Genomic DNA, 19,021 nt, shown 5'->3' with positions numbered 1-19,021 from the left:
AGAAGAAAACAATTAACAAAAACAACCTTATACGTAATGTTTTGCTTAAATTTTTGATTACGTTAGAAAATATGAAAGGTCGCGTCTCGGGTGAAGAAAATTTATGTTTATCTGAAAGATAATATAAATCTGTAAATAATAAATGAGATAAAGGAAGAAATATAAAGTGAGAGGATTTGAGTGGTGGGGGGGACGGACTCCGTAGCACTCGCGACAAGCTACGTTCCTGACTTTGGTCGCGGACAGGTCGGCTCATTTCGACGGTAGAGTCGAACGGTGGTGCATAACCCGACAACTGATTCTCTCGGAGTGTTGGTGGTGCGTTTTTTAAATCGGCCTTTCTCTCCTTGCATCCCTTTCTTTATATCTTTCTTTTTTTCTTTCTTTCTTTCTGTCTCCTCCCTTTTACACACACACACACACACATATATATATATATATCTCACACTTTCATTTGTTCTACTCTAATTATCTCATTAATTTTTTATTAAATAAATTTACACATTTGTCTTGTTCATCCCACATTCCCTTAATTATTATTTATTAATTATTCGATCAATCGTTAGAAAAAATTCAAACGTGGAGAATATTTGAAGTGTGTTCCTGTGTTCGTAACAACAAACATATATTCTTTCTTTTATTTAAAGTCGGTGTTTAAATAAGACAAGAAAATTGAGTAATTAGTTGAAAAGTGGGCGAGAAGGAAAAAAAGAAAAGTGTTGTCATGAATCGTGGGGTGCGTTATCGGTAACGAAGAGGACATACACGAAAGAGAAGGAATCTTGTCAATCAATCTACGATTTTACTATAGTGATAGTTCGTAATTAGTGTTCCTTCGATTTAATCGTCCGAATTATTTACATTTGTTTGTACACTTTATTTCTTTTTTTACGGCAAAGAGAAGATTAAATATATCGAATTTAAATAACCGGAAGATTTGTATATTGCATCGACAGGAGAAAGAGAGAGAGAGAGAGAGAGAGAGAGATAGTCAGATATTAAAAGGAACAAACCTGGAGGATGCTTCGAGTTTATTCCAGTAGGTTATGAATTCGGATACAAAGAACAACTTTATAAACCAAACGTATCTGCAACAAAACCAGATCATCGTACGGTGAGTGATGCATTTATATTATTTATATAAATGTATTATTTAATAACTCCTCTTACATTAATCCTTTACCTTCATGACTGACCTCGGACAATACGTTTGTTTCTTACAATTACTTTTCTTTATTTGGATATTTAACGATTTAAATAAAGAAAACAAAATACATTTTCTTTATGCAATCGAATAAACGTCAGTGTGACACGTGCGTGTATTTGACTTTTAGATTATGCTTTGACGTTTCTAACGATAAGTGCATACAAATATTATTTAATAAATACATTATACGAATTGACAATAATTTTTACGATAATAATATAATGTAATATGAATATATATATATTATTTATATGAAATTTAAATTTCTTTCGGAAATAATTATTAAAAAAAAAAAAAAATAAATCGATGATAACGTTGTTACAGTTTTTCAGCACAATTTTTCAACACAGTTACAAATTGCAATAATTTGATTATAATTTCGATCGTAAAAATTGTACCGTTCTGTTTTTATGACTTTTCTTACCTATTTTCTTTCCCCCCGCCCTCCTCCTCCTCCTTCTTTTATTTCCTAGTGTTCTTTTTCTATTTTTTGTTCTTTCTTCTCATTTTAAAAATAATCCCCACAAGACGCAACGAAGAACATCATCTGGGTTTCTGTATGTAGGTCGTGGCAAGTCGAGGTTTGCTCGCAAGCACGATTTTCCTTGATAATGGATGCCCTTGTTTCTAGTTTTCTTCTTACATTTTATAGACCGGACACCATCTTTTTCAGTTTTTCAATTAAATATTTCCTCTTTTCTTTTCAGCATATCCAAAAAAAAACAAAAACAAAAACAAAAACAAACAAAACACTCATACTGTCAAACGAGAGAAATGAAAATTCCAAAATATATTCTTTTATAAAATCAACGATAAAATTGACAAATTATTTTATCCTTTTTTGTTTTTGTTTTGTTTTATTTGTCAAACGATATTACGAATGAATTAATGATAAAAATATTTATTTTCTAATCAACGAGAGATATACTCGATCTATAATTGCAATTAATTGAATAGATTATTTAGATATAGGATTTAAACGAACATTACATATGTATATATATATATATATACAGTTAAAAATTAATATAAAAATGAATGTTAATCTTTTCAAGATCTATTCTCTGATTAAATTCTACGATCACACGCACACATTTTTCTCGTTCAAATGTACCATTGCACACGCGCGAATTAATAACACGCATGCGCATTTTCTATTTCTCTTTCTTTAATGTACAGTGTTCGAATGAAGGAATATTATTTTTTTTTTTGTATGTCAGTCAGAGTTGGGGAAAAAAAAATAATAAAATAAACATCGATCTTGATCTTACACGAGCTTATAAAATTCTAAATGGGATTGTGTTTTGCACGCGTATCAGCAGCCATTATCTCACTCTCTCTCTTTCTCTCTCTTTTTCTCTCTCTTTTTCTCTCTTTTTCTTCCTCTTTATTACCGTTAACGAATCAAATCTGAATTGATCAAACGAGCTATTTGGTGTCTCTCTTCTTCCGTTCTCTTTCCCTTTATTCTCTCTCTCTCTCTCTATCATAGGGTTCTTACAAATTGAAATGTATAATGTATTCATGATCTTTAGTATGCAGACGAATTTGCGTCTTTCTATTAACACGTTCGTCACCCAGTTCGTTTCGGTTAAGTTTCTCGCCAGGCCCAAAATTCGACGTAACGTAAGAAGCGATAAGTAGAAATATCAACAATGCGATCCGAGTATTATGGTTTTTTATCGAAAGTAATTTTCTTTCGAAATGAGAAATGTGATAAGTTTTTCCAACTAAAAATACGATAACTTCAAGAAGAAGAGCGTCACCGTATACGGTGACGGGGCCGCCCCCGGGGAAGTATGCCCGTCTCCTCTATAAGGTGCCATGACGACGAACGTGTTAACTATAATTGGATCGTTTTAATATCGATATTTTATGTACATTATGATATTATTGCTATTAGTAATTATATATATGTCGCGTGATTATACGCATGATCATTAATTATCTGTCACATTAATTTTAAGATATTTAACAATTAAAGTCACTTAATAATATTATTTAATCGTATAATAATTAGCGGAGTAATTCAAATGAATGATAGAGTAATTCTTGTTTTGTAAAAAAAACAGAATAAAAGAATAGGCGTAATTTGATAATTTGTCTTTTTCATTGAATAGCATGATATCGTAAATAGAAATGACATTTATAGTGTACGACAAGAGAGTAGCATGGACGTGCAAAAAAAAAAAAAAACACTTGTATTTGTCGCACGTAAAATAATATATTTGAATTAGTCTTATTGAAATATTTCAATAATAATTGTAAGTGAAAAATGATGAAATGTAGACTTTCTTCGTAAGTTTGTCAGTAATAAAAGCTCGACTGTTTAGTTGCACTCGTGATCGAGGTCACTTAACTTATGGTAGATGATCAAACGTATGAATCATGATCCGTGTGAACGTATTATTTGTAACGAGGAAGTCCAAGAAATATTTACTCCAAATTCCAACTTATTTTTTGCACTTTGCACTTTTTTCTTTCTTCCTTTTATTATTTATTTTTTTTTTTTAATATTATTTGTGCATGTAACGAAGAACCACGGTCATAACGATACTATTATACTTGCACTCATAAAATATGTTGTATCATCATCAACACGATAAGCATTTCTGGAGCAAGTCAATTGTCATAAACCGTTATGGCAATTTATCTTGTAACCTTAACGCGTATTTTCACTTTAACGCGTGGGCTTTGTTCGCGTTAAAAATAAACAAAGAAAGTAATTAAAATGAATATCGTTTTTTTTATAGATCGCGAAAAATAGAAAATATTTTAATGATACTTCTTTCATATTTCTGATGTAACACAACAGAGAATCGTTATTAACAACAATTTAATATTTATTTATACATTATAAATATTTATTTTCAATATATTTTAAACACCTTTCTCGATATTAAATATTCAAGAATCTTATCTTGAGTTATCAAATGCGTATATTTAAATTGAGTCTCATAATAAAAAAACTCTGACACACACTGCGAGTTTTTATTTTCTTCATTTATTCCTTTCTATCATATAGTAGCATTCGTATCAGGTGTTCGTTATTGAAAGGTTCAATTCTCAACACGTGTTTGTCTTCAAGGAAAGATCGATAAAGATAGATAAATCGATCGATCGGTTAATCAGTCAATTTTAAAACGCATCGTTCTTTTTTACGTGCGTGTCACAATATGAAATTGATGACGATCGATGACGCGCTTGATGCTCGTTTCATTTTCTTCTTCTTCTTCTTCTTCTTATTCTAATTAATTAAATCAATTAGAAAATATATTTTCTTTCTTATGGAAAAAAAAAACAACTAGTTCATAATTTTATTATCAATGTTATTTTCAATATAATGTTAATACGTAGGTAGGTTTGTCGTCGATGCACGAGTTAGTTTGATGCATTCTTTTTATCAACATTTTTTTTCTTTCTTCTTTTTTTCTATCGTAGATATATTATTTCAATACTTTAAACGAGAACATTGCGAAATGCAAACTGTAGTTTTGCTTTTTTACGACATATATATATACATATGGAAAACACATTCGAATGAAACAGGAACGATCATCATAACGACTACGATACTAAAAAGGATTCTCAACTACCCTTTGAAGGATAGAAAAAGGTGTGCAAGTTTCTACCTCGTTTTGTTTGTTTGTTCCTTTTTTTTTTTATTTTTTATTTCTTTCTATCTTGGCACTAGTCCAACAATTATCCTCGTCAATGTTTCCTAGAAAAACTGTGAAAATGAATGCGAATTGAGTGAGATGAAAATACTCGTTTCTTTTACAAACTCACACTTATTGTATATATGCATATATAATAAAGACGATATAGGAATCTGAGTGTTTGTGCCAACTAAAATTCATCACTTTCTTGACTTTCTTCTTATTACAGAATTTCGTAAATACTTTTACGTTCAACATTTTTATTTTATCAATAGAAAAATTCTTTAAGATTGTCAGAATTTATTTTATCAGGAACATAAGATTACTGACATTTAGAATGTAATTCATTTGAACAAGTTCATGTTTAAGATTGATCTATTCAATTTGTATACACAAATTTGTTTTTTTCTTTTTCTTTTTTTTTTTTGTAATATTCATCTCTCATGTCTAATTATTAATTTAAATAGAAATAAAAAAAACGTGAATCGATTTTGTAGTCGTGCGATAATCATGTTAGCTACTTGTAACTAATGATAGGGAATCTATACAATACTTCCTGGATTTGATTTTCTAATCTTCCATTGAGGAATCCTATTAGTTCGAAGCTCTTTTCATTGTAAATCATTGGAGAAGACATAAAAGAAAAAAAAGAGAGAAAAAAAAAAGAATTTATTCGTTTACTCGAATGACATTCTTCTTCTCGATTATACCATTCGAAATACAATGAAATGTCAAGATCGTTTGTAAAATAAGAAATAAGATAGAGAAAGAAAAAGAAAGACTTTGACCTGATCGATCGATAAGAAAGTTTTCTAATTAAATTTATCTTATGATAGAAAAAACAATGAATAATAGTTTGATACAGAGGTGATATTAGACAAAAAATTGATTAAAAGTTTTCTATAAATACTAACACATCAAACTCACGCATCATTTCTCTTTGAGTAATTGTAAGTGATCACTCGTGCAATTGATTTTTACCATCCACTAGAAAGAAAATTGAATTCATTTATTTATGTGAAATTATGAAACATTTTTCATCTCGTTAATTGTAAAATAGAATTAGTTCGATACTAATTGATGATAATTTAATTGAAATTGTTCTGATTTACAACAACAGAACCGGATTATGGCAGATTTGAAGAATCTCAGTTTGAGTGGGGGAGGTGGACCGAGGTTCAATGGCGACGAACAGGTACAATTTATTGCCGGTGGAAGTCATCAAGTGACAATCAGATCTCCACCGCCATCTTTACATTTGGAGAACCTCAATAATGCGGTCTTGGGGTGAGTCAATATAGAATTTTCTCTGTAATATTAATTTTTTCCCCCCTCTTTTTTATATAACACATTTTATTTCTCTCTAGTTTTATATTTTTCTTTTTATTTCCGTTTCTCGAATTGTCACGAACTAACTAATAACACGAAGGAGTAATACAAATTTCAAAATGATAACGTATAAAACGATATCGTATTTACTCATATCAATACAAATAGCTACCAGGTTTTTTCACTTTTCAAAGTAAATACACGTGGGCAAGATGCCGGTTAATGCACCAGCTATAACACACATCCTATTTGAAAATTTCATTGATACACATCTTCGTAATGTTTCAGTATATTTCGTGTTACGTCATTCACTACCCTATTTCAACAACTCATTTCAATGAGAGAGAAAAAGAGAGAAATAAACATAACTACGTAATTTCGTCAGGTTATTAAAAAATATCAAACAAACAAGAATTTTTAGGGGCTTGTTTCACGCGAGAAATACAATAAAAAACCAAACTTCGAAACGTGAATATATATAGAAAAAATTGAATTGTAATACAGTGCCATTTATTGAAAGAATCTTACAGAACTTAGATAATCTTTAAATCAAAAATTGTGATATGTGCTAAGTTGGAAAAAATCGCGTGAAATAAAAGCAAATTTCATTAAAATAAGTTGAGTAGTTTCGGAATTATTAGTGAACAAACATATTGTGACACTGAATTTTTATATTTAGAATTTTATTAATTAATTAATTATTTTTGTTTCATCGGTTTCACGTTCTTCCGTTTAACGATTTTCAAATCACCCTGATTCTAAAAAAGTTTTCACTTCAATAGGGATCGATGCTTTAAAGTGAGAGAGAGAGAGAGAGAGAGAATGAGCTTTTTCTTTCTTTTCCTTTTTTTTTTCTTAAACGATGACGAAATAAAATATCGATTCGCGTTGACAGCTGTGATCTTTTTCTTCATCGAAAAGAAATGCGTATGTGTGTGTGTGTGTGTATTTGTATTGTGGGTGTATATGTGGGTGGATACCTAATGATCCCTGTTCGTTCGCGTTTTATGCCTACTTCATCGACCGCAAATGTCGTTTGACCTAAATTTCATTCGCTATTCGAGTTAAAAGATATATTCTTTCTCTCTCTTTCTAACTTTGTCCCCTCCTATTTTACATTGAGTCCAATTCGCATTGTAAACAAACTCCAAATTCAAATTTCTTCAGCCGTGAAAAATCTTTTCAACGTGTACATTCCTTCGATTAGAGTTCACATATTTCTTTAAAATAAATTTCTAAAAGAACGTTTTAGAAGAAAAATAGAAACAGATTAATATCTTATCTTAATATAAATAAATTATGTGTCACGTTGTTTGTCCGCAATGGACTCCTAAGCTACTGAAACGATTTTAATCAAATTTGACACACTGTGTGCAGTTTCATCCAACTTGAAAGATACGATAGTTTATTAATAATTAAATTAATTAAAATTCATATATTAAGGGAGTGATAGGTGAAACGATTTATAAATTTCTCTATCTCTTTGCTTGCCTTGATACAAAATACACTTTTTTTTTTTTTAATCTTTTTCTATCAACATATCTCACTGTTCTTTTTTTATCTCATATACCAAAGTAGCGAGTTCACAAACTGGCAGAGAAGAAGTAGGGATAGGGATGGGAATGGGTTGAAATTGGGTGAGGGGTTGTAGGATCGTTTTCAAATATCCGCTTTATCCCAGATCCTAAAAGAGAAGAATCTATGAATGAAGAAGGACAAGCCAAGATCTACTTCCGACACGCGAACGAAACTTCCCTCGAAAACGTCCTAAAAAGAATTTCAAGGTCCCTCCCTCTCTCTCTCTTTATCTATCTATCTATCTATCTTTCCCTCATTCCCTTTTTATAGTTCGATCGATCTTCAAAGAACTTCGATTCTCTTTTTCGTTGTTAGATACACACTCTTAAAAACTAATACTTGTAACGTATAATACTCGTTGAACTTTTCTTCGTGCTTGCCAAGAAAAAAAATTGCATTATTTTATCTTATTTGGCAAATATACAAAAACACGTGTGATCATTTAGAATAATTTTCCAATTTTTAATAACGATGGTTATTGTCATATCTCTAGGAATTTTTCTTTTTTTTTTTTTTTTTTTTATTGACAATAGATATTTGTGTCAAATTAATTACTTTTATGAGAGTACGTTAATTGATGGATTATAATTTTGTATTTAACATTCGTTTCAAGTTTTTAGAACAATGTCATTTTTGTTTGTTGTCTATATATTTTTCACACGATACCAATGGACGAGATTGAAAATGAATAATCTTTCACGTTAGTTAACCTTTGCCAAATAAAATTGTATTTCGATTTATCAAAGGCCTAACAGAACTCGATGCCTATCAACGAGTCATTGAATCTATCTTTACTTAAGATCAATGCACTCGATAAGCAACATTGACGCTTTATTAAGTCATTTTTTCATTTTATTTTTTCAAATTGCTCGATCATTCATTCGAGAAGATCAATCAATATTCTTTTCTATATTATTTTAATAGTATATTTTTAAGATATTGCAATTGTCAATTTTGTCTTCATTGTTGTGTTGTTTGTTCGTTCGTTCGTTCGTTCGTTCGTTCGTTCGTTATAATCATTCGTATATGTTTGTTTTTTTAATTTATCTCTTTGAAAATATATCGTCTAGATTAATATCGAAATCGTCGTCGTGCAAATATAAAGAATATTTTCTCATTTCGTTTAATTTTATATTTCATTTTTTTTTTTTTTTTTTTTAATAAGAAATGTATTCGAACGAGAATGCTCTTTTTGTACAAATAAAAAAGAAAAAGAAAAAAAAACATAATTTTAACGAGATTGAAGATTTGTTCTTTTTATTATACCATTAGCATTTTGTCGTAAAAAAAAAAAAAACATTACAATCGTGAAATGTTACGTTTCATTACTCATCATCAACGTTTACATTTACTTTACATTTTTAATGGAAAAAGAAATTCATTTATAAAATCGATACTAAAATTGCAATACAATATTATTGCTGCGTTTTTAATCTACGAGTAATCTACGAGAGAATGGTATGCATTTAATTATACCGATAAAAACGATTATTTTTTTTTCTTGATTTATTTTTTCTCCTCCCCTATCGACGACTTACATCAAATTATATTTTATTAATTAAAACGAATCATCTTGAAAACATTAATTATTATTTTAACAATCAAGATACTAAACGTCCAATAATATTATTTTAATTAAAGTATAACAAAGAAAGAAATGATCTAAAGAAGAAAAATAAAAAACACGAAATATTATTTCCATTTGCACGGTTCTCATTTAACGTAGATCGTCCATGTTATTGCGTAAGACAATTTTATATGCACTTCAAATGATGATCTTGAAAGAGGAAGCACGAAAATTTTCCGTAATAACATTGTTTTTTTCTTCTTTTTTTTTTTTTAAATTTATTTATCTATAATTTTATGCTAATTGAATTATACATATATATAGTTTTCTTTAGAATTGTTATAAGGAGATCAATTTGTGAAAAGAAAAAAAAAAAACCAAGTGACATTTTTTTCAAATTTATCACAATTATTATTCATACTTTATCGTAGATCACGAAGATTCACAAGTGCAGATATGAAGTAAAATTATTATGATAATAGTAAACGATAGACGGATTATCAGATCTTTATAAATTTGTTCAATACTATCGTACTACAATCGAATAGAAAAAAATGTTAACGATGACACTTACAATTAATTTTGGTGTAGTACTTAAACAAATGATATTCTATTATTAGATCAGAGATAAATTTAATTGATACGATTAATTCTTTTATTAATAAAATGTAGAGGAATATTTTTTAAAAAATGTTATTTATAGTAAGTAAATATATATTTAATGATTGAAATAAATATTGATAATATTGAAATAATTAAAAAAAACTCTGGTAGATCAAGTTGTATTATTTTAAAGAACACTACACAATATTCTCACGAAGCTCGCAAGAATATTCAACGAGAATTATCTGAGAAAGTTTCATAAAAAAAAAAAAAAAATTAATTACTACTTTCCTAGATTTGAAGTTAAGTTATCAGCAATCATTATAATCCTTAATTGATAATCCTGAATTAATAATCATTTTTTTTATGAATATCTCATCTTAATATATATATATATAAATTACGTGTTACGTTGTTTGTCCGCAATGGACACTGTGTGCAGTTTCATCCAACTTGAAAGATAGGACAGTTTATATCTCAATTTATAATTGCAATATTATTTTATTGCAACTTGACTTAAAGACGTGTGTTTCGGACTGATTGTGAGTTCTCTGTGCACCCCTAGTATATATATATATATATATATATAACATATAGGAATCTTTTTCGTTTTATTTGTAGAGGTTCGCAGAACAATCTTCAGTGTAGTTGCAATGGTGTCACATCAAACGGTTCCGCGGGCACAGCTTGCACGGGAGGTGTGTTAGCAAGGAAAGTTCAAAATCACAGTGGTGCCAGTCCTGGACAAGGAAACAAAAGGCCGGCTGTTTCGCTGACGCATCTACCAAAAAGGCCACCGGTTGACATCGAGTTTAAGAATCTCGCCTACAGCGTTTCCGAGGGCAGAAAACGAGGTGACTACTTTATTTTCATATTCTTTTAACAAGTATTTTAAAGTAAGACAACAACAACAACAACAACAACAACAACGTCATCATCATCATTATAATAATAATTATTGTTATTAATATTAAAACTAAATTGAAGACTGACCTAATTGAATTAATTTGCTTCCGTTTTTTTTTTCTTTTGCTTATCTTTTATTTCTTCAAACTGACAAGAGAGAGAGAGAGAAATGATTCATTTAACATGTTTTATATAAAAGGATCATACTGAAAGAATTTTCATCGTTCATGATTATAGTGTACATATTTTTATGGTGATATTAATCTCGCTGTTAACTTCTTCTTACCTCCTGCCTTTACCCCCCTCTCACTCTCTCTCTTTCTTTCTCTCTCTCTTTTTTTTTCTTTTTTTATCATTGTCGTTATAAAGTGAACGTGTCGGTAAATTACGTATATAAAGCATTACTCTCTTGGTCTATTAAATTAATTTAAGTAATTGTCGTCATTAATTACAATAAACTTTGAATTGAGTTAATACGTCTTGATAGAATAATAAACGAACGATATTATTATTGCTTATGATAATATTATTAATAATAATGTTTAATCTTTATCGTTATCGATTATTATTTCTCAAGAGATCATCATTGGTTTCGTTATTATCTTTTGGTAAAAGTATGATCGAGTTAAGATAAATTTATGATTTATTATTTATGACTTAAGATTTGGAAAAGATAAAAAGAACAATTTTTGATGATGCGTGCAGCAACCTAGCATAGGTTTTTCGTTGGGCCAACGTGTGTGGTGAACGACCTAGCCCGAAAGAATCGATAGTAATGTACCGGCTGGTTCCGGTTTCGGCGCAGATGCACTACACCGAGTGCAACCGCACTCCTTGTAAAAGAGGTCATTCAGAAGTCTGATTAACTTTATATATATATATATATAAATAAATAAATAATCATCTTCTACATATACACGTAAAATGTATATGTAAAACAAAACAAAAAAAGGACATAACAATTACGATTATCCATTATTCTTTTTTTTATCCCAATTTTACAAGTTCAAACTATAATTTGGTATAAAAATAAAATTAAAGTTGAAATATTTTCTCTACGGACGATATATAAATTCGATTGAAAACATTGAAATAATAAATTGTTAAATTTACTAATTTTGTATTATTTGTCTTTTCTTTTCGTTGGTTATAGGTTACAAGACAATTTTAAAATGTGTGAACGGAAAATTCAGATCTGGCGAATTGACAGCCATTATGGGACCATCGGGTGCCGGGAAGAGTACTTTGATGAACGTTTTGGCTGGTTACAAGTAAGTAATGTAACGTTGTTTTATCATCAACAAAACAAAACAAAACAAAACAAAAAGAAACAAAAAAAGAAAGAAATCCCTGCTGAAGATTATTTTCGATCCTCGATAAAGGACGACGACCTTTTGTCTGGATTTTCAACGTAATGCGATAAACGGCTTGTTGTACGGTTGGTTGGACAATTATTAGAACAAATTTATCGAAGGGTAGAACCCTTTATATTCATCCATACCTTGTCGTCTGGGAAAGATATACACTAGCTCCTTGTGTTGACAACCCCTCTAACTTTACCCTCGAGTAATATTACCTAAACACATATTTACACGTAATACATACACAATGTTGTCTAAAAATATCCTTGTATTTGTCGTAAGTCCTATTACGAAAAATAAATACAACATCATCATGATCTTTTTAACACCAAATCATCTGATATATTTTTAGAACGTCTCATCTGAGTGGATCCGTTTTGATAAATGGAAAGGATAGAAACCTTCGAAGATTTCGAAAAATGTCCTGTTACATTATGCAGGACGATCGGTTGCTTCCTCATTTGACCGTTCACGAGGCCATGACGGTGTCTGCTAATTTAAAATTAGGAAAGGACATCAGTGCGACGGCAAAAAAAGTTGTGGTAAGCATTACTTTGAATGTTTTAACAAATTTATCAATTTGGTATACATCGTATTATCGCAGCAAATTTGTATTTTCTTCGTGAAAATATTCTCTCGACAGATCGAAGAAATCATCGAGACTCTTGGACTGAGCGATGCCAGTAATACTCAAACTCATAATCTCAGTGGTGGACAAAGAAAGAGACTGTCGATTGCTTTGGAGCTCGTCAATAACCCTCCGGTTATGTTCTTTGACGAGCCCACTTCTGGTTTAGACAGCTCCTCCTGTTTCCAGTGTTTAAGTCTACTAAAATCCTTGAGTCGAGGAGGTTTGTAAAATAAAGAATAAAGAATTTAACAAAAAAAAAAAAAGATTAAAAAAAAAAATACTTTATCATATCTCTGAATAGATATTAAGATGAGATATGTGAACAAGTATCGACATTATCTACATTTTTAAAGAAATTCTTATAGAATTAAAGCCAAACTTGTTATTTTTATTTCGTTTTAGGAAGAACGATCATATGTACGATACATCAACCAAGTGCAAGACTTTTTGAGATGTTCGATCATTTGTATTTATTAGCCGAAGGACAATGTATATATCAAGGCAACGTAGGTGGTCTAGTACCATTTTTATCTTCGATGGGTCTCGATTGTCCAAGTTATCACAATCCAGCAGATTACGGTAAAATTTCCATTTTTTTTTTTAATATTATACATATAGAAATTTATAGTAAACATCGTGAAAAAAATAACACCTGTAAAGATTGGGCAATTAGATAAAATAACACCTGTCGTTGATTGCCCGAAGATACGATAACAAAAAAAAAAAAAAAAAAAAAAAAGGGCAAACAACAAGCTATAGAGAAAAAATATCTTCTATCTTTTTTTTTGTTCATTTTTCTTATTCTCTTTGTCTGTCCTATGTCCTGTCACAGTTATGGAAGTAGCATGCGGAGAACACGGTGAATGCGTTCACAAATTGGTAATGGCTGTTAATAACGGTAAATGCAATAATTATCAACATCATCAAGCTGCGATAGCGGCAAGTCAAACGGTTTCAAATGATATTGCTAAGCAATCACCTACTCAAGAACAAACTAAACCAGAAGCACCAACTTTGATACCAAATGGTGTTGCTAAACCAGCCGCCGATGGTACAGTCATTAATATGCCAATTTCTTGCACGACTTCTTTGCTGGACAGTGCTGAAAGCATAGAACAAAAAGTTGGATTTCCGACCAATGGATGGGTGCAATTTTGGATTCTACTTAAGAGAACATTCCTTTCGCAGTTGAGAGACATGGTTAGAATTGTTCTAATCATTATTAATATCTTTCTTTTCGATATTTAATGTATTATTATTATTATAATTATTTGTTGTTGTTGTTGTTGTTGTTGTTGAATTGTTAGACATTAACGAAAACAAGGCTGATATCTCACATAATCGTTGGTTTTCTCATCGGTGCTATATACTACGACATCGGTAACGAGGCCTCCAAAGTTATGAGTAATGCCGGATGCGTGTTTTTCACTGTGATGTTTCTTATGTTCACTGCTATGATGCCTACCATACTCACGTGTAAGTTATATATCAATATCACATGCGATAAATTAGAAATTATTCATGTTTGAAATATCTCATGTGTCATATATAAATACTTGAAGAATCTTTTTTAATATTTTTCAGTTCCTACAGAGATGGCAGTGTTCGTGAGAGAACATTTAAATTATTGGTATTCGTTGAAAGCTTTCTACTTTGCTAGAACTTTAGCCGATTTACCGTTTCAGGTATAATCAAATAAATATGAGTCATGAATTATTAAATGTTGAATAACAATCATTTATTTTTGGATTTTTTTTCAGATAATTTATTCCATAGCTTATGTGATGATCGTCTACTTTATGACTTCGCAACCATTGGAGACTGAAAGGTTTCTCATGTATCTAAATATATGCGTATTAACATCGTTGGTATCACAATCCATCGGTTTGTTAATAGGTGCTGCTATGAGCGTCGAGGTAAGCCTCCCTCCCCCTCTCTCCCATTAACTTTTCTATTAAATAATAGAAAATATATTAATCGAAAATGATGATTTCAGAGTGGGGTCTTCATTGGACCGGTATCATCGGTCCCAATCGTCCTATTCTCAGGATTTTTTGTAAACTTTAACGCGATACCTTCGTATTTAACGTTCCTTTCATACGTGAGTTACATCAGATACGGTTTCGAAGGTGCCATGATCTCTGTATACGGTTATAATCGTGCGAAGCTCAAGTGTTCCGATGCATACTGCCATTTCAAGAGCCCGACGAAATTTTTAGAAGAAATGTCGATGGAAAACACCGTTTATTGGGTCGACGTAGTCGCCCTTGTCGGATTTTTACTCGGTCTAAGGGTAGTCGCCTATTTCGTCTTAAGGTTGAAATTACGATCGCTACGTTGAACAAATATTCTATTCGACTACGTCGACGCTCCGATGGCAGACAATAAGAAAAATAATAAGAAAGAAAATAAAAAAAGAGGAAACTAAAGAAAACGAAATCAATTTGAAAGTGTTTAACGAAGTCAGAAAAAAAAATTCAAAGGGGGGTGGGGATGGTGGTGGTGCTGAGTTCGTTCGTGGATTCAACAAAACTCGCCTAACTAAGAAGAAGAGAAGAAGATGAAGAACGATACTTCGAAAAAACGTTTTTATTTCCTCGAAGAAACTTCATTCGAGACATGGATTACACATTTTCCAATGCCAGACACTTTTGATTTGCACGATTTTGTCGCGTTAACATTTTTATAATAAAAAAAGAGATCTCCCAAACGAGACAAAAAAAAAAAAAAAAAAAGCTTTCTGGCGTTGGAAAAATAACATCGAAGTAAAGTTAGATGAAGAGGAAGAAATTAAAAGAGAAACCACTGTTCGCTTTGTTATTAAAATATGAAACACACACACACACACACAAACATAACAAACATAATACACATACAAATAGAACGTGTTTCCTTGTGCTTTTGATATTATCCGAATTTTATAATTTGACTTTTTAGAGATCGATTCACAAATGAAGGTACACCATGACACGTCACAGATTTTCATATACACACTTGATACGCAAATAAAACAACAACAACAAAAAAAAGACTGTCAATCAAACAGAATTCAAACACACTTGCAGAACAGAGATATACATACATCAAATATACATGTATAAAAAAAAAAAATTGAACAAAAATCGTCGTAGCTCGACCATGTGAGTCGATCAAATCCTTAGCAGCTAAAAGAAAAAGAGTTTTCATAGGCCAGGACTATTTAAAGTACGAAGCCTAAATGAGATTTCATCGAATTATAACAAGAGTATCAAAGAAAGAGGGGGAAAGAAAGAGAAAGACGATTATTACTACCAATAAATATTAATAATAATAATAATAAGAATAAGAATAATAACGCGACGAGAAGAACCATAATTGACGAATCATAAAAGCGCGTAGTATAATATTAATTACATAAATAAATAAACGTAGATATTTCTTATAAGGGATGAATGTAGTGAATGCGCATTAGTTAGGCTATTTTAACGAATCCCATAAGTTATTATAATAATTATCCAATGAAGAGAAAAAAAATGAAGAAGAAGAAGAGAACGGTCAGAGCGTTCGATCGAAGAGTCAAAGAAAAAAAAACAAGTGAGAATGACAATTGTTCATAGCCAATTACTACTAAACTCGCCAGGAGCCTTAGGCCCCATTCAAGACTCGTTTCCCTCCAACGATTGCGCGCGCGTCTATCGTAATTAAATAAAAAGAAAGAAAAAAACAAAATAATAAAAAAACAAAGGAAAAAAAAGCAAACGAGACAAAAAAAAAAAAGAAAAGGAAAAAAAATTTGTTTAGTATCGTTTCGAATTTTATTTAACACGACGGTAGAATTATTTCTAAGTATAGGTATATTTAAAAGGATCAAAACTTACAATTAGAAATGAAAGCAAGAGGTAAACAGAAAGAAAAAAACATTTGATTAAAATAGAAATATAAACGAGTCTTTTATTATTCTCATACATAAAATATTGACGTCGCGTGTCTCTCCGTGAATTATGTGTATAAGTATGTGTGTGAGGGTTTGGTTTAGGTATAGGTTGGTGATTAGTGCGAACATTTATCGAGAATGCGTGAATAAAAATAATAATTAATAAACAATAATAAATTTAATTATAAGATTTACACGGAAGACGCAGACACCGCGCGACGACGCATTTATATATTCGGCACAACTTCATATACATACCATAATATGTATAAGAATATATCCTTTTAATCAAAAGGATTAACATACTCTCTCTCTCTCTCTCTCTCTCTCTCTCTCTCTCGATTCATATCGCGTTAATTCATGAAGAAAAATAAAATGTGGGCATCATTATACATGATTAAATATATTATCATACTTAAAAGTATTCACCTACTATACATCTCTGCACATATGTACACATTTAATACATAAAACAAATACATTGACTTATTACATTTACACATTACACATACACACACAACACACACGCGTGTTTACTTAAATATTTGTATTATGCAAGGAGAAGAAACGGTGATGAACAAATTGTGGAACGTGGTGTTTATTGTATCAAAATGGTAAAAAGGAAAAATAGAAAAAAAGAAAAAGTAAAGAATTATAATATAAAATTCTACAAAATAGACGAAAAAGAAGAAGAGGACAAAAATAAAATAATAAAATAAAAGGAGAGAAAACAAAATGGGAGAAGCTCACACTTGACCAATCACTAGCTGCCTGAGCGTTTGCTTTTAATAAGTGCGAGTACTAGCGTTAACAAGTTGCTACAATTTAAACATTTAAATTAAATTCGATGAATCATTAGGGAAGAAGAATACGTTGCACACGTATTATAACAATGATGACGATGAAGATGATAACGATGATGATGATGATGATGATGATGATGACGATGTGTATTGGTGGAAACGTGTGGATTTTTCTTTCACGAAAAACGAGCGTTTAATTAAGAGAACAACAAAAATGTAAGAAATGCATCCTCGTTATTGCATTTCTTTTTATATATCACATGTTTCTTTATTGTTTTTTTTTCTTTGTTTTTTTTTTTCTATTATTCATTCTCTTCTCAACACTAATAATAATATTAATAATAATATTAATAATAATATTAATAATAATAATATTAATAATAATAATAATAATTCGCCTTAACGATTCTTTTTGCGGCCTATTTGGGCGTTGAAGAAAAAGAAGAAGAAAATAAAGACGAAATAAATGAATGAACGAATGAATGAATTAATGAACGAATGAACGAACGAACGAACGAACGAACGAACGAACGAACGAACGATAGATAGATAGATAGATAGATGATAAATAGAGAGGGTGTTAAAACCACGTTTGTTCTATTTTCGTCTTTTTTCTTCCTCCTCTTTTTTATACGATACGATAATTAAGAAATAATGAAAATGAAAAAAAGAATTAAAAAAAAAAAAAAAAAAGTTTAAAAAACCAGTCAATAAATGAGCGAGCAATTAAGAAACAGAAAGAAAGAGAGAAAGAAAGAAAGAAAGAAAGAAAGAAAGAGAGAAAGCTTCTTATTCACTCAGATTCGGAATTCATCGATCTTTCCTATATTATTAATTGTTAATTATTAATAATTATTATAAAATATGTATATGGTGATGTTTTTTTTTTAAATTTTTATTTTTATTTCTCTTTTTAACATTTACAAATAAATATTAAAATTGTTAATTTGTTTTTCATCGTTTGACTGGTTTAGGTGATATAAAATCAGTATTTATATCGAAACATGACAATGTATTACTTATTATTACATAAATAATCTTATTATTATATTCGTTTTCTTTTTGTTTTCTTTTTCTTTTTTTTTTTTATATATATATATATTCTATCTCCGTTAGTTTGATTCTAGATAGAAATTTTCTGTTTGTTCGATTAACAACAACAACTCTTTGGGGCACGGTGGGATTTAAAAGTTTCCCCCCACCTTTTGGTTATTAATTTGGTTATTATGTAATACCTTTATTAATAAAAAATAATATATAACAATTTGATTTAAATTAAAACGTGCAAACATAGGGAGGATATTTTATTAGTATCTGAAATTCTGTGCCGCAAAGAGTTAACAAATTCTATCTGTGATTGACGAGTAAACTTGTCACGAAGAAATGGCAATAATTTGTTTAATGATGTGTATGTACTCGTCAGACGATCAAATGTTTATTATAATTTGTTATTCAATAAGTTAA

The 19,021-nt window shown here is 30.2% G+C and overlaps 1 protein-coding gene across 1 annotated transcript; it reads left to right on the top strand.

The window, feature by feature from the left end:
• Positions 1 to 280: 280 nt before the first annotated feature.
• Atet (ABC transporter expressed in trachea) lies at positions 281 to 18,260 on the top strand. Its single transcript, XM_089174809.1, has 12 exons — positions 281 to 1,114; positions 5,987 to 6,153; positions 10,565 to 10,797; positions 12,003 to 12,120; positions 12,563 to 12,752; positions 12,854 to 13,061; positions 13,244 to 13,420; positions 13,674 to 14,041; positions 14,149 to 14,317; positions 14,426 to 14,526; positions 14,602 to 14,757; positions 14,838 to 18,260. Exons 2-12 carry the CDS (start codon positions 5,996 to 5,998, stop codon positions 15,180 to 15,182), a joined length of 2,223 nt encoding a protein of 740 aa, XP_089030935.1. The 5' UTR covers positions 281 to 1,114; positions 5,987 to 5,995; the 3' UTR covers positions 15,183 to 18,260.
• Positions 18,261 to 19,021: the final 761 nt, after the last annotated feature.

This window comes from Polistes dominula, unplaced genomic scaffold, assembly GCF_049000335.1.
Source record: "Polistes dominula isolate Pdom_NZ unplaced genomic scaffold, Pdom_raw_medaka contig_16, whole genome shotgun sequence".
Classification (NCBI taxonomy): Eukaryota; Metazoa; Arthropoda; class Insecta; order Hymenoptera; family Vespidae; genus Polistes; species Polistes dominula.
This window is presented reverse-complemented; position numbering and strand designations above follow the sequence as displayed.